Source organism: Pocillopora damicornis, chromosome 9 (genome assembly GCF_964200805.1).
Source record: "Pocillopora damicornis chromosome 9, jaPocDami1.2, whole genome shotgun sequence".
NCBI classification, from domain to species: domain Eukaryota; kingdom Metazoa; phylum Cnidaria; class Anthozoa; order Scleractinia; family Pocilloporidae; genus Pocillopora; species Pocillopora damicornis.
In genome coordinates, this window is record NC_142678.1 from 19,264,018 (window position 1) to 19,280,174 (window position 16,157).

The window sequence follows — 16,157 nt, forward strand, 5'->3', positions numbered from 1 at the left end:
CAGTTTCGAACGAGTTCCCTCTCAAGTCATCTGAAACACGTTCTAGTTAGCGCTCGGCAGAAAGATCCGTAGCCTTTTTTTAGCTCGGAGATGTAGTCCAAAAACGTCAACCATGGCCTATGTCCAGATTGATTTTGAAGATCTCGAATTCTTCGAGAAATGCGGTGGAGGTGCGTTTGGCTCTGTCTATAGAGCGAGGTGGAAATCGCAAGATAAAGAGGTAGCGGTGAAGAAAATCTTGAGTCTAGGAAAAGAGGCAAGTTGTAATCAAATGGTTACACGCGGTAGGAAGTTGCATGACCCTTTGTCAGTCAAGTCCAAACGCATAATCTTTTGTTAGGAAACTAGACATTTGGACCAGACTTAAATCAAATTTTTTTAGACTTCTCACAAATTACATGCCTTTGAAAGGCATGTGCATTTCACTGAGGTAAATCTCACCTGTGTTCTAATTTTATCACCCCGCTCTTGGAAAGTTCACGCTATTTTCAATTTTAAGCCATCTTTTAAACCATAAATGTGTGTTTACCTGTGAGATCGACATTCTTTTTTAATTGTACTCACTCGCTTTACAGCAACGATGTAATTTAATATTGTTGAGGGTTACAATTCACAGTTGTGTTGTCCGTCCCAAACACACGGCTTCGTGATCTTAAAGCATGTAGGTGTCGAAGCTTACAAGTCGCTGTAACACATGTTGATTTATTTAGAATTGGGTTGATCTTTTAACTGACTGATGCTGTTTTGAGATGCATAATTCTATATGAATTGCACTTAAGTTTTTAGCGCTTTTGACGAGAGAACATTTACACGCTAAGATCTCACTCAACATGTACTTAAGGGCTTCTTAGCTTTTTACTTACATGTAAGTATGTCAAAAGCAAAATCACCTTGTCTCAATCTTACCTCATTTTCAAGTCAAGAGGCAGACATAATTATCGCAAAGACCTCCATGTAGAGATTTGGTTGAATGATACATGTTGCCGTGTGATTGTATTCGGCGTGCATTTCGTTGTTGTTTTTTCTGAAAGACTCCAACTCAGTGCTGAGGTTTTGTAACATTGCTACTTAATGCTTAACTTCAGTCAAGGGTAGTCCAAGTATTGAACTTTGAGAATCTTCCTCTCAGTAATATAAGCTGTCATCTTCAAGATGTTTATATACGCACTTAAATTTATTATGGCGTGTGTTTTAGGCCAGTATTCTGAGCATGCTCAGTCACAAGCATATCATCAAGTTTTATGGAGCAGTAAATTCTCAGCCTAACTTTTGCCTTGTGACAGGTGAGCAGCTTAATTAACTCTAATGTGTCTGCATGATGACATTGTTTACCCAAAATTGAAGCCCATGACTTGTTTGTAAAAAAATTTTTATTTACCATTGCCACATTTTTGTTGTTTCGATGTGAGTGCTCTTCAAATTTCAGTGTTCTGGGAATACTTTCCAATTAAGATTTACTGATGTAAGCAAGGTTTGGGATTGAAAATGGGTGATTATAATATAATATTTGTGAGGCAGCTATATGTATTATAAGCCTAAGCATGTACAAGGCTAGGTATAGGATTTTATAATAGCAACAACATCCATTTTAACCCTGATTATGATAAAAAAAAAAAAAAGGCTTCAATATGTGTTGATTAAAGGTACAGACAGTAGCTGATCTCCAAAAGAACTTTAATTCCTTATTTATCTCGCAAGTTTCTCATAATTTCAAATTCCAATTAGGGATGCTAAAGATAATAGTCCATTTTACAGTTGTTTACTTGGTTGCCAAGCCTTTGAACAAGAGTAAGGCTAAGGTTGATCTTGTTATGTCACAAACCTTGCTGCTTTTCAAATGTAAATTACTTTGTTATCATGCTAACAAGATACTGGTCTCTATCACAACAAGGTCACCTTCAGCCTCACTCCAAATCAAAAGCTTGGTAACTAAGTACACAACTGTAAAATGGCTTATTAAGTCTCATTATTTGTCTGATAGTGTACTCACTACAAAGTATTCACAAGAATGCTAATCACAGCAGGAAACCCCAAAGTCTTGTATATAAGTAATGTATTAGTGTTGACTATGTTATTCCATTTTTCAGAATATGCTGCCAGTGGATGTTTGTATGATCATCTCACAAACAATAAGCTTAATTTTGACCAGATTCTACAATGGTCCACTGAGATTGCTCTTGGTAAGCAAAGGTTCATTCTAATTGAAAGGGGTTTCTGTGTACAATGAAAGTTATTTTCAAACATTTGTATACAACACAGAATCACATTGGTGGCATTGACCAATTACCCAATTTTGTCAAACATGTATCAACCAGCATGGGATATGTAATAGCCCAACAGGTAGCTTGTTAGACTTAGCAGGGAAGGGGATAGGGTCATTGTGTGACATGTTTTTGGGAAAGACACTTCAATCTTATTGAGAGAACACATCAAAGTATCTCTATGAACCACCAGGCACTTTTTAAGATGATATAAGTTGTGACAGGTAATAGGTCAAAGAAACCCAGTTCTAGAGTTATCTGGTCGCAAATTTCTATCAGGGATTTATTATTTACAAGTACTAATAACAAATAATACATATTGTGCATGGTATATGTATAATATTCAATGTGTTAATAAACACCAATCATTTTTATTGTTCCTCATATATTTACAGCTATCAATTACCTCCACAATGAAGCCCCAGTGAAGGTGATTCACAGAGATCTGAAGTCAAAAAATGGTAAATATTTTAAAATATTTGATCTTGCTCAATCAACAGCCTTATGAACTAGGTTCAAGAAACAGTGAGTTGGTACTGAAATACCTGTAAAATGAGATTGATGTCAGTGGATAATGAAAGCTTGAAATTGCAATACCACAATCAAACTAGATTATCTTAAATTTTACACCAAGGTGAAATATTTCAAAGTTATTTAGAGTTCCTACTTAATGATTTCAAAAGATACATATATAATATACATGTTGCACATTATTTATTGCAATTGATGTTTCCTGATCTTGAGTCAGATTTCCTTTTAGCCCTTGGAAGAAAGTCTGAGTTCAAATTTGAATGATATCTGTCAGTTGTTAATATTATTATATTGGGTGTGGTAAAATACATTATTAATGATTGATCTTGGATAATAAGGAATGTAGTAGTAATTATTATCATCAGGAAAATAATTACCAGTAAAACCTTTAGTTAGCTTAGATATTATTAAGTAACTTTCCATTTACAATTTAAAGCTGTATAAACTCACTTTACCTTAACTGTTTTGTTTTGCAGTGGTGATTTGCTCTGACTTGACAGTCAAAGTAAGTGTGGATGTATCACAGTGTACAATACAGCAAGATTCATGAATCATACTCAACAATTGTACCTTTAAGAATAGTGTGTATCCTGAGCATGTTTTATAACATGAATGACATGACTGGGCACTTTGAGAATTTGTACATGTATTCTACTTTTAATATATCACCTGCCTTAAAACATTCATGTACATGGACATGTACCTTCCTCATTTAATTCCATTGCATAGAAGTAACATGTTGATATTTACATGTAAATCCTGATAGCAAGCAGGATGTTCTTATTTTCTCAAAGTTCATACGGTATATTTACAAATGACTGTTTAGGTAACATAAACAGTCATATAATTTGATATGATATTAGATGTACATGTGCACAAGTCATGTAATTAAGGACAATGGCTCCAAACTGCAATTTCACCAAATATGTAAGATAGTGCAATTTTGAAATTTTACAGATCTGTGATTTTGGCACTTCAAGATTCCTTAATAACACAACTAAAATGTCTCTGGTGGGGACATACCCATGGATGGCTCCTGAGGTAAGAAGAACCTACTTATCAATTTTTTTTTCTTCTCTTCACCTTTCAGTGTCAGTTATTGCTAGCAGAAGTTCCTTTTTGGTTACACTTGCATTTAAGAGGATTAAATGTCATTTCGCTGTTAGTAGCTTTCATCTATCAATTAGAGCAAGGTCTCAGTTTGAGTTTATTGCATATACACATACTCAGACAAATAATAAATTTAGACTTATTTGTTGTATACTCAGGTTATTCAAAGCCTGCCGATATCAGAAGCCTCTGATACATTTTCTTATGCTGTGGTGAGTGAATCATGGTGCACATTCCAGATTATTGATATACGTGTAGTAAAGTTTATTATTCTGTATTCCAGAGAAGCTGGCTTACAATTGCACATAATTATGTGTGCTACTCCAGTATGGGAATTGGTTTTTGACTGGACTCATTATGTGAGTTTGAATGAACCTTGTTTTTAATTATTTTAGGTGCTATGGGAAATGCTTACCCAAGAGGTACCATTTAAAGGACTTCTTGGTGTCCAAGTAGCATGGGTGGTTGTGCAAGAGGAAGAGGTAAATGAAAGAGATTTTGTAAATCCAAAAAACATTTTGAAATTTAACCTTTTGCTCCCTAATATCAGTATGCAATTTCTCCATACTTGTCACCTAAGATGGTGACAAGGAGAATATGTTAAACAATCAAGAGCCTCTTTAGTTGGTGATCATTTCCCTTATTCTCATGACCCTAATGTGTGATTCAGGAGTGATATTGTTGGGAGAAATTACATGCTAGTCACCCTTAGAAGTCAAAGGGTTAAAGAAATACATGTTGATGTAGGTATCAACATACAGGCTATTGTCCCTGAAGGACACACATTTAAGATTCAGCCTCAGACTGCTCCCTGTAAATAAATGCCTTTGCTGATGATAATGTGATCTGGTTGTTTTAATAAATGAATAATAAAGAAATAATTAGACAACAGATACTTGGTATGCTCTTCAGGATATTACAAAAACCACTTGTTATGATAATGATGATAACGAAAACTATGACAGTACTGAACTTGTCAAGTGTGGTTCATTTTCATTGCAAATTATTTTCCAAAGAACATGGTATTTTAGGTTTAAATATGCTTTACTTTTCTACTTTTTGAATTAGTCTGAGGTGCAAATTTTATGTTGAGTAATTTTTAAAAATGTGTCATCTGTACAGTGTAATTGATTTCTTCATCTTCCAGAGGTTGACCATTCCAAGCAGCTGCCCAGAAAAGTTTGCAAAGCTGATGAAAAAGTGTTGGTTGACGGAACCAAAGGTAGTCATGACTAATCCTTAGTAGTTCTGAATCATTTGATTATGGGTGATAAATACATGTTTGGTTATATTTATGGTTTGGAGTATTATCAAGGAATACAATCCTTTAGTCAGTGGCCAAAGCATTTGTAGAAATCTTAGAGTTGATGTTTTGAAGTCAGTTACCCTCATACTAATGAAGACCTCATACTTAATGAAGAAATAGAGGAAGAACCAGTGAAGGAACTAATGGTGCCTTGAAAAGGGACTGCCCTGATTTCTACAGAAATGAAGAGCAAAATCCTTCTCTATCAGCATTTGAAGTCAAAAGGTTTAATTTAACCTTATTAAAAAAATTGACTGTCTTTACCAATAAGTATGGTTATCTATATTGATTACTAACAGTATTTTCATTTGGAGAAGGAGGGGGGGGGGGAAGTTGCTTTAGGAGAGGGTAGTGGGGACTTAATTGTAAATGTGTCCTATGACAGTACTCTTTTAAGGGAGATTTTGATTGTAGCATCTGTGATATCCATGCATCAGCCTCCAGTTTCACATGTATTGCACTCTATGGTTGATTTACTGTAATTGTTACTTTTTCCTTTTGTCAGGAACGTCCAAATTTTAATGAGATTCTGTCAGAACTCAAATCCATGAGTGGAGATGGTAGGTACAATAGTATTAATAACTAGGTATTGCATGCAAGTGTACACAAACAAGTAAAATCAAATTAGATTTTAATGTTAGGTACCTATCACCAACCTATGACAAACATGTTTGGGACAATGACCTAAAAGTGATAAGTGAAAGTCTTTGGCACAGTAAGGAGAGAAACCATTTGGGGGTTATCATCAGAAACCCTCAGTACCTTTTGTTACGGCATTCTTATGATATTGTTTCGTATTATGTCATTTTATCTTTTTTCCAGCTTCTCTACAACAGGAAACTGACTCCTTCATTGAACAGAAAAAGAATTGGAGGTAGGTTAATCAAATATTCAGAGACATTTCTGTCTGTTAATAAATACCTTTTTGTTGGTTCGGCAGGATCCCTATTGATTACAGAGAGAACTCTTTAAAAAATTTCAACAATGTCAACTAGCTAATTGTTTAAATGAACAAGGATGGGGAGTTGTTTCAATTTTTCCTCAGCTACAGCTGTAAGGAGCTTTTGGTGTTTGCACTGTAGATCTTAACCCTTTAACTTCCAAGATCTGATTTTTAATTCTCCCCTCCAGCTTTTACACAAATCCTGGCCAAAAGGTTTGGTGAATTTGGTATTAGATCAAGATAACAATTTCTTCCTGATAAGTTTGGGTATTCTCATTTGCCTGTTGCTGGATGATGTATAGATATTATTGGGAGAGGTTCCATGATAATCTCTTCTGGGAGTTAAAGGGTTAAGCTCATTTAATAATTATTCTTTACTTATGTTTTGTTGTTAATTTACTTAATTTTCAGTAATGAAATAGATGCTACGTTGAGTAGGCTCAAGAGGTTAGAGAGAGATTTGACAAATAAGGAGAAAGAACTGCGTGAGGTATGGAATTATTTTGCTGTGTCACCTTACACCCGCTGACTGTTCATGAACAGGAAGTAAATTCTTGATACACACTTACTGTACACTACAACTCAGGAATTAAGACCAATTTTGGTTTTATTTCAAATGGAAAGTTGTCAATTTGCAGATATTTTGTGGTTATTGTTGGCAAAGTGCTTATCGTACTGAACTGCGTCTTGATAATTTAGGATAAGATTTTTAACTTTTTTCTTGATCATGTGATGAAGAAATGTGAGTCTTCTGTGAGGAGTTGAAGACCAGTAAATATGGGCCCTGGCCAATCTTGCTGTGCTGAATGCATTGAACACTTAGTGGCTGTTTTTCCCTGTTTAGAGAGAAGTACGTGTACAACAAAAAGAAAAGAAAATTAATGAGCTGCAGTCTATTTCTAAGGTATGTAATGAATCATTAGTATTATTAGTGTGTGTATTTTCTGCATCATAGTCATGTTTCACATTAATACACATGGAATTAAAGTGAAATATGATTTGCTGATTGATGAAAACATAATTGTAAAGTACATCATCCAAGACTGGACTTAGTCTAGTTTTTTTCTTGAATTAGTCAGTTAGAAAATCATTCAAATTTGCTTTGATAGTTAATGTTGTTTTTGTTGTAATTTTTTTGGTAAATCATTCCTTTCACAGAGAAGACTGGATGTCTTTACCAGGGCCTTAGTTATCTGATTTTTGTGATTGTTTTTGTTTCATTTTGCTGTTGATGTTGTTGCTGTTATTTGTTTGTTGGTTTTTGGACTGTGATGGCTGAATGCCAGACATACACATGTAATGTCTTTCATATCAGCCTATTGAAGTAAACACAACAATTCTTGTACAGGGCATAATTATTTTTATAATGCACATTTTTTTTTGGATTGTGGACCTGCTGGGGGCTGACTCACATAGCTGCCGCAATGTAACTTAATATCTGCTGCATGAAATGACTTAGTGTATCACCACTCTCCTGGGTGATATGCTAGTCCAACAAAAAGTCCTTTTCTACTTCCTTGTGAAGAGAGGCACTGCTATTAAGTGGGGTCTTGCTAAAACCAGGATTTTCCTTTCAAGAGTTAAGAATTTTTTCCCAAAAAGCTACCTCCTCTTCCATTCAACAACACTTAATGCCTACCTAAAACATTGTCTCTATTTTCCGTCAGGTTCTGGACAAACATGATGTTAATGCCTGGACAGAGAATGATGTGGTAATTTTGTTTGCTGTCTTTTAACTTCATTCTATGCTTTTTCTTTTTATGTGTTGAATGATTAATCCTGTGTGATATATTTCAGTGTTTATGGCTGCAGCAAGTTGCACAGAACAGTAAGTGACCAGCAGAAATTACTTGTACAATGTTGCAGATTAAAAAAAATAGCTCTACAGAAAACCATGAAATATGTAGTTAGAAGTATTCACAGATGAGTGGAGCTTGGTGACTAGGACTACACTACCATTCATTTGACCTTTGTGGGGTACAGTCTGAGTCAGCCTCTCCTAATAGATACTAGGGAAGTTTGTAAAGAAATTGTGGTTGTATTGGTAACGGGTGGTTATAATTTTTTTTGTAACCTGAGTTAATGATGTAAATTGGCTACTGTAAACAGTTTCTAAAGCTGAAAGAAATTGTGGTTCTGCATTGGTAATGGGTGGTTATAATTTTTTTGTAACCTGAGGTAATGATGTAAATTGACTACCATAAACAGTTTCTAAAGCTGAAAGCCATCGTCGCTCTGACGAAAGGGCTAACGATTGAAGCATCAGCTCAAGACATTCTTTACAGTGGCAAATTTACATTTATTTTATCAACTCAGTTGATAAAACCAAATCATTGTTTAATGCTCTTATTTTGTTAAAGTTTCAATTTGCATCTAACACTTTACACCCTAGCTAACATCAGTATGCATCTTCTCCATACTGTTCTCTATACATTTCTTAAGGGTCTGAAAAGGAGAAGTTGTTTAACAGTCAAGAGTTCTTTAGTTGTTGATCATTTCCCTTATTCTCATGACCTTAATGTTTGATTCAGAGCTGATGTTATAAGGAGAAATTAAATGCCAGTCACTCTTAGGGGTTGAAGGGCTAATTCAGAATGCTAAGCCTTGTTAGCTAAATTTTCTTAATCTGTTTACAGGTGGGCATAAAGACCTTGTGACGTATTTACCACTGTTCCAAGATAATCATATTACTGGGAGAAGGTTAGTTTTTCGTTCAATTCTAGAGGGAACGTGTTTGTTCTATCTATCCATTTGTGCCTATTTGAGTTGTTCTATTTGAAATTTTTAATAATATTAGTTTGCATTCCCCCTAGCTGATATGTGTTTTGTTGTATTTCAAAATAGATATGGTGGTAGTGCATGGATTTGGTAGAAGGCAGATTTTTGGTGAGGAAGTTTGGTCAGAAACGCAAAATTAAATTTAATGTATACTATGAAGTTTGTTAGTCACTGAGTGGGTGTTATTTTAGTCAGGTAGTCAATAAGGAAATTTAATCAGTCAGTCAGTCGCTTAGGCAGCCAGTCAATCAGAAAGTCAGTCACTCAGTTAGTCAGGCAGTAAGTTAAACAGAAGGTCAGTCATTTATTCAGTGAGTCAGCCAGGCAGTTAGTCAATCAAAAAGTCAGTCACTCAGTTAGTCAGGCAGTAAGTTAAACAGAAAGTCTCATTTGTTCAGTGAGTCAGTCAGGCAGTTAGTCAATCAAAAAGTCAGTCACTCAGTTAGTCAGGCAGTAAGTTAAACAGAAAGTCAGTCATTTATTCAGTGAGTCAGTCAGGCAGTTAGTCAATCAAAAAGTCAGTCACTCAGTTAGTCAGGCAGTAAGTTAAACAGAAAGTCAGTCATTTGTTCAGTGAGTCAGTCAGGCAGTTAGTCAATCAAAAAGTCAGTCATATAGTTAATCAACTCGGTTGATAATACTAAATTACCCTGTCAGTTAGTTATAGTTTGTCTGTCAATCATTCAAACAAACAGTCAATCCGTCTGTCAGTCTAAATAAAATCAATATTATTTCAGTTATTGTGACAGTTTGTATGTCAGTCAGTTATTCTATCAGTCAATCAGTTAAACAAACAGTCAATTAGTCAGTCCGTCAGTCCGTCAATCAGTGCGTGACTCAGGTTTTCAAGCAGTCAATCAGTTATATCATCCACTCGCCCAGTTAACAATCCGTATTCATGATTCCACGCAAGCTTCAAACTATGCAGTTCAATCATTTTAAGGCAAGAATGTCGTTCAAAATTGCATTCACGGAAAACGATTCATTTTTTAATAGATTATACCCAAGGATACAGCTGGAAGTCGTTCGTGCATAGCATTAAATTAGCAATCGTGGGTATAAATTTTTTTTTTTTATCGCGCAGGCTCATTGTGCTCACAGACGAGCAGTTGGTAACTCTTGGAATAGAATCCTTTGGTCACAGGATTGAGTTGATGGTAAATGTGTGCTTTATTTCAAGCTAAGGAATTTGTGAAATTTGATTGGTCATCACAAGGCATCTAAGTCAACTTTGAAATGCTTTTTTAGCTAAAATTAAGTTTCAGTGACAACCTGAATGACCTTTGCAGTGTGGTGGAAAGATTTCTGGAAGGCGACGGTAAAAATTCCAGAAGGATATTTATAGAACGTCAACGGAACGACAAAGAAAGGTCTTTTTGTGAGATCTTTTAAGAAGGATTACTCTATGATATTTTTAAGCTGCACTGCCAAATGGTTTGGTGGAGTTTACTGCTAAGCGACAAGTACGAAAAATTTTATTGAAAATGTTTTTTTAACAGTTATAAACTCATGTGTAAGTGTCAATCAGTAACGGATTACGGAGTATTTTACTTTCAATCATCAAGAAAAACAAGATCCTTTGTCTTTGTTTTATTTCTGTTTGCAGGAGCAAATTGTTCATTTGAGGTCTGAGAGCGAGTCAATGATGCACTTTCCTCCTCTTCGACCCATGGTACATTTTTAAAGCAGAGTTGTTTCTGTTTGTGGTTTTTTTCTGCTTTGTTATTATTATAAATACAACTTCCAAAGTTCCCTTTTTTCATAAACTTCTTAGACCATGGCCATTTTTGAGTCAGTTCGTGGCACTTTAGTGCAGTTAGAGCTTAGCAAGTTTGTGTGTGATGCATGTCTAACAAGCCACAGAGAAATTTCCAATTAAGTATCGAAGTACTTCGTCAGTTTTGCTTTTCTTCGCTCCGCGATTGGTCTAAAAGAAACACTCGCGCTTCTCTCTCCACCAATCAGGTGCAAAATTAAAACCAACTGCGACCTGGTCACTCGCGTTTTCCCGCGCTTTTGGCTGGAAACATGTTTTTACCTCGAGTTCTCATTGGCTCCTTGTGATATTCTTCTTTATTCCTATCGGCTTATGGAATTACTTTGGTTTTGATTGTATGACATTCAGTCGATATTAACTCTATCACCTTGCATTCAGGATGATGTTACAACAAATGGCTATGCAAGCAGTCAACCCCAGCAGCAAACTCTCATTCTCTTATTCGGTAATCATTGTAGAATGGAAAAATCCTCGCAGGTGAGTGCCCTAGTATAGATTCTTTCTTGGATAAAATTTTGTTCCATGCGATTGTACTCAAGCCTTCAATTTGGATTTGAAGCCGCTGTTACAGAGAGCGAAGGAGATCAATCATCTGGAACGATGCTTATCTGATAAGGGCGATTTGATTAATGCAGCTGTGAAACGTTATTATCGAAAATTATAGGTGATATTAATTCTAACTTTCTTGATTTCAAAGGCAAAATGCGAATGAATTTTAAACTGAAGATGATATTTCTACAATTAAGCGCAGCGGCCCTCACGAGACGTGCATGTAAACTGTCGCAAGAATAGTGTGACCCTTGAACTCTCTTGAGTGACCAAGGAAGAATTTCTCCTTACAATATCAAGCAGCCAAGTGATGATAATCAAGAAAATAATCAATGGGGGGATTATCACTTGGTCTAATACTAAATTCTCCATGGTTACATCATGAGAATTGTCTGGCAGACAATAAGGAGAGTTTTTACTGACATCTTGGGAATGAACGGGTCAGGTACACTCATTCTAATCAAAGCATTAGGAAACGAAATTCGACATTTTTGTCCATTATTAAATGCAAAACAACCGGACATAAATTTATCCATTGCTGAAGAAGGCACGATATTTCAACTAAATTTTATCCCCCCCTAACAGGAGCACAAATGGAAGATGTTCGTGGAAGTTGATGGAGACGAGACAGCTCTCCTTCTGGTGAAGGTGGGAATAAGTTTTCAATATTTCCTCTCTGTGGTTTGTTTCCACTACGATTTTTCCACATCTTCCTCGAAGGACAGCGACAAATTCAGTTCTATTGGTCTTACCTTTTCTCTCTCTTCTTTTAGAATGTCACCTTTTTTTTCAAACACACAAGCGAGATCAAAACACTGAGCCAGGTATGATCTTAAAGTTGTCGCAATCATTTTTTAGTGTTGTGAATTGGATTGTAAACTTGTGGATGAAGTTTAAAGCGAATTTGGACTTATTTCACGGACGGAAATTATTTCATGGTCGCCCGTCATTCAAAGTTATCGCAATAATTTTTTTTAGCATTGTAAATTAGATTGTAATATTGTGAATGATTATTAAAGCGAATTCGGACTTATTTCACGGACGGAAATTATTTTATGGTCGCCCGTCATTCAAAGTTGTCGCAATAATTTTTTAAGTGTTGAAAATTGGATTGTAATATTGTGAATAAAGATTAAAGCGAATTCGAACTTATTTCACGGACACCCGTCATTCACGTCGCCTATGCTCACTGACGACCATGTGACTTTTTATTTTCCGCAATTTTAATAATTTGGAATGGTAGGTAGATTACTTTTTGTGAAAATAATGCTTGGCGTGGTGGCCGAAGGAAGTAAACAAAATAGATTTATTTTAGGAGTTACTAATTAACTTGCCGTTTGTCTCACAGCCGCCTTACGTTATGAGCAGCTGGCAAATCAGCATTCCCGGTGCGGCACCGGTCGTGGAATGCACGGTGAATTATGAGGTATGTCGCGTCAAACGCGTTCTTCTTGAGTAAAAAAAGAAAAAGAAACAACTTGTTTGTGAGTAACATGTAATCTTTCTACTTTATGTTATTCTCAGAATAATGTCAAAAAGCCCAGAAGTACCAAGCATGTGCACACAGTCTTGCTTCAGGAGAGCGGCTCGACGATTACAAAAACTGTTCATTTAACGCTGAAGCAGTCAACGGGATCCAGTGCAAGAGGGAACAGCCGCCTGGACGGGTCTTCATCTCAATCGCCTACCCCACCCGGATCTCCTTGTGTAACCAAGGTAAATGCAAACAGGTTTCCTCCCCACCCATCTGGTGTAAGGTTTGTTTGTCGTTGACAAGCCGTGATAGTGATACGGTCCGCATTATTCCTGGTGTGGGAGCTCCAGTCTATCGACGAATCAAGTCAGCTTTGTACCATTTTAAAGAATGAACTGCAACCAAACAGGTTTACTAAGATGTTGTAGATTTTTAACATTGCCAAAGGATCATCAAGATATAGGGCTGGAGATAATAGAGGTTATGATCTTCCGTGCAAACATACGGTCATAGTTATGATGGATGCTCCAAAATCAGGGTTCGCACTGACCACATGTAGTGTTATCCACACTGATACAAAAATGGAGACTGAAGGCAATTCAGAGTGAAAGTAATAGCAGTCAAATCCCATAACGAAGTGAGGGTGAGACATGCTGCAGAGAAACCTTATCGTGTCCAATCAATAGCAGTCATAGACTGACCTAAGCAAACAGGAGTGTGGCATTTCTACCAAAAATCAACCCGTTTTGGAGTTTTCATTCTTGGTTATGACCCCTACATTTTACAATAATACGCCCACCTTTCCACACAATCATTGATAAGATGCACATTCCACTATGATAGGTTACGTTTTTCTCATAAATTAATTCCTTGTTTCATTTCCCAAGGCTTCAGGTTCAAGGCGATCGTCCTTCTCCAATCCCCCTCCTCCCCTTTTAAACGCGGTTCGTAGTAAGCAAGAGCCATTTCCAGTGACGTGGGCACAGAAAGTGGCGTTTAGTGGCCCTTCAACACCTGTAAAAAGAACACCCACAAGGGTGGTCCCATCTGCTACAACACCGACAACAAAAAGTCCTACAAATATTTCTCCTTGGAGTGCCTCCGCCAGCTCTAAATCTTTTAAAGGTTAGTGGTGCTTACGCTTTTTAGCGCGAAATAAGGCTTTTGTTGAGTGGTATTTATAGTGTTATTTATAGTGCTCAGTGCGGCTGTTCATGTTGTTTTTTCTTTGTCCTCAATGTTTGTTTGTTTGTTTTTTTTTAACTGAAAATTTGTTATTACCACTTTTACTGTCACTGTTCAGTTTCATCTTCAGCATAACCTTTCCTGCCGTCATTGCCATGATAACAGCCACCGCCATTATGGTTACGATAACCGCTGTTATTGCTATTGTCATTGTCATCTTTATTGTTGTTGCTATTTTAAGGATACCCCTCCAACTGGGACGCAAGTTGGATATCAGATGGAAACCCTAAGCCACGCTCCTCTTCCTCTCCCTCAGACCTTACCCGGGGATCTAAACAACAATCCAGTCAGCAGTATCAATCGTCTAGGGGCAGAAGAGGAAGGGGCAGAGGTGCAAGGGGAGGTGGCCACAGGGACCAGAGCTACCAGCGAAGTGTTAGCGATTCAAAGTATGCGGGTAGAAGTTCATATGTTCGGGACGATAGAGCGATAAAGGAACGCTTGGTTGCTACTGAAGGTGCCATTCGGACTCCGCCGAGGAAAAGTAGTGAGGTTTCAAGACTCAACCCACAACAGGAGGAGACTAGGGCACATGATGACAGAGGGACGACAAGTGAAATGAACACTTCTGGTAGTACCTCACCTTCATCCGGTGTAACCGATCGGGACAACACACAGGGTAACGGCACGAGTTCGGAATGGTGTACTGTTTCACACAGGAAGACACATCGGGAGGGAACTGGAACCACAAACTCGCAAAGTAACGGTCGTAGAACGTTTGATAAGAGGTCAGTTGACGAGGGGAGAGGAAATAGACGAGGGGGTCATCAAGGTAGAGGAAACCGGGGTCGAGGCGACCGGAGCAGGGGAACTGGAGGCCCTAGGGGACGTGGGCGAGGAGGACGGGGATCGATGTAGACAAAGAATACTTTTTACCGCGCGTTATTTAGGGATTATAGATTGATGTTGAATAATTTTTACCTAACGGCTTTTCGAACGCAAGCAGAAGGAAATTGTTCGCTTCTGTTTAATTCTTAGTGGTCTATTAACGTTCTTATATTCATATTGATAAAGTTATATTTTCGTTTCTACCAGTGGGTCTCTTATTCTTCGCACAAGCATAGTCGTAAGAAAGTCTTATTCTTCGTAAACGTATCGTTATAAGAAAGTCTGTCGTGTATTCTGTTATTATCTGTCCAAAGAGCAGATTAAGCTTTCCTTGTACGACATGTACTCGCGGTCGATCTCAGCTAAAAACAGATGGATCATTGGATCGAGACCTTAATTTACGTGCATCCACAACAATTTAAATACAGATATGAAATTCAAACAAAGAAAAACAAAACAAAACAAAGCAAAAGAAACAAACAAACAAAAAAAAAGAACAACAAACAGAACTGAAGAAATAAAAAAAGAAATCAAATAATAATGGCTCTGCCAACGGTTCGAGGTGTCCGAATAATTGACAAATCTCTTATCGAGTAATGATGCTAATCGCAGCCAGATGACTAATGACTTTTGATGAATTTTATTAATAGGAAAAGTAATAAACTTGTTTGATACTACTTTCTATGATGTGTTTTATTTTTACTTCTTTGATAAATTACAAAAACGTTGCGTCGGTCAATTCGGGCATTTGAAATTTTAAAGATTGATTCGTAAGAATTCCCCCCCTCCCCCCCCCCCCCCATTACCCGGGAGGAAATTGCGTTTAAATGCCCCACCCGATCGGAATTTTTTTTTATTAAACAATTCTTAGTGTGATCAAGAAATGTTGGGGAATTCAGTAAATATTTCGGTGGCGCTGTTTGGTTTTGCTGTTAAGCATCATTCTACGATGTCATAATTTTACTCTGACTTATTTGCATACGTAAGCGAACTCTTTACCTCTAAACTCCTTGTGTACTCCGTTGGTTCAAATTTCCCACCCCACCGAGGAGAGGCTCTAATCCCCCATCCACGGGGTACCTACAACAGCCAAATACCCGTGGGTTGTCCCTAGGGGGATGTAGAAGCTTTGAATCGATCGGCGCATGACGCGCCTTCTTGTTAATATAGAATGCCTGAAAATGCTGACTCTGAGGTTTTATCACTCAAGTTCAAAAATATTGCGTAGACCACTGAGTGCGATAATCTTTTATTATAAAAGCTTTAAAAACAGTCATATCCTATAGAAGAATGTTCTCCCAATGCTAGCTAAATGTTTAGCAGCGGTATTGATAATACGGTTTTTGTTTTGTTTT

General features: G+C 37.0%; 1 protein-coding gene across 1 annotated transcript; it reads left to right on the forward strand.

The window, feature by feature from the left end:
- Positions 1 to 2: 2 nt before the first annotated feature.
- On the forward strand, positions 3 to 15,479 carry LOC113672315 (mitogen-activated protein kinase kinase kinase 20). The gene is made up of 25 exons (XM_089182654.1): positions 3 to 256; positions 1,196 to 1,283; positions 2,088 to 2,180; positions 2,657 to 2,722; positions 3,269 to 3,297; positions 3,750 to 3,833; positions 4,061 to 4,114; positions 4,298 to 4,384; positions 5,050 to 5,124; positions 5,714 to 5,768; positions 6,031 to 6,082; positions 6,563 to 6,641; positions 6,996 to 7,055; positions 7,819 to 7,863; positions 7,949 to 7,979; positions 8,788 to 8,851; positions 10,014 to 10,086; positions 10,536 to 10,601; positions 11,085 to 11,183; positions 11,841 to 11,903; positions 12,029 to 12,079; positions 12,604 to 12,681; positions 12,780 to 12,971; positions 13,617 to 13,854; positions 14,156 to 15,479. The coding sequence occupies exons 1-25, from the start codon at positions 113 to 115 to the stop codon at positions 14,830 to 14,832; spliced, it is 2,643 nt and encodes an 880-aa protein (XP_089038780.1). The 5' UTR covers positions 3 to 112; the 3' UTR covers positions 14,833 to 15,479.
- The last annotated feature ends 678 nt before the right edge of the window (positions 15,480 to 16,157 follow it).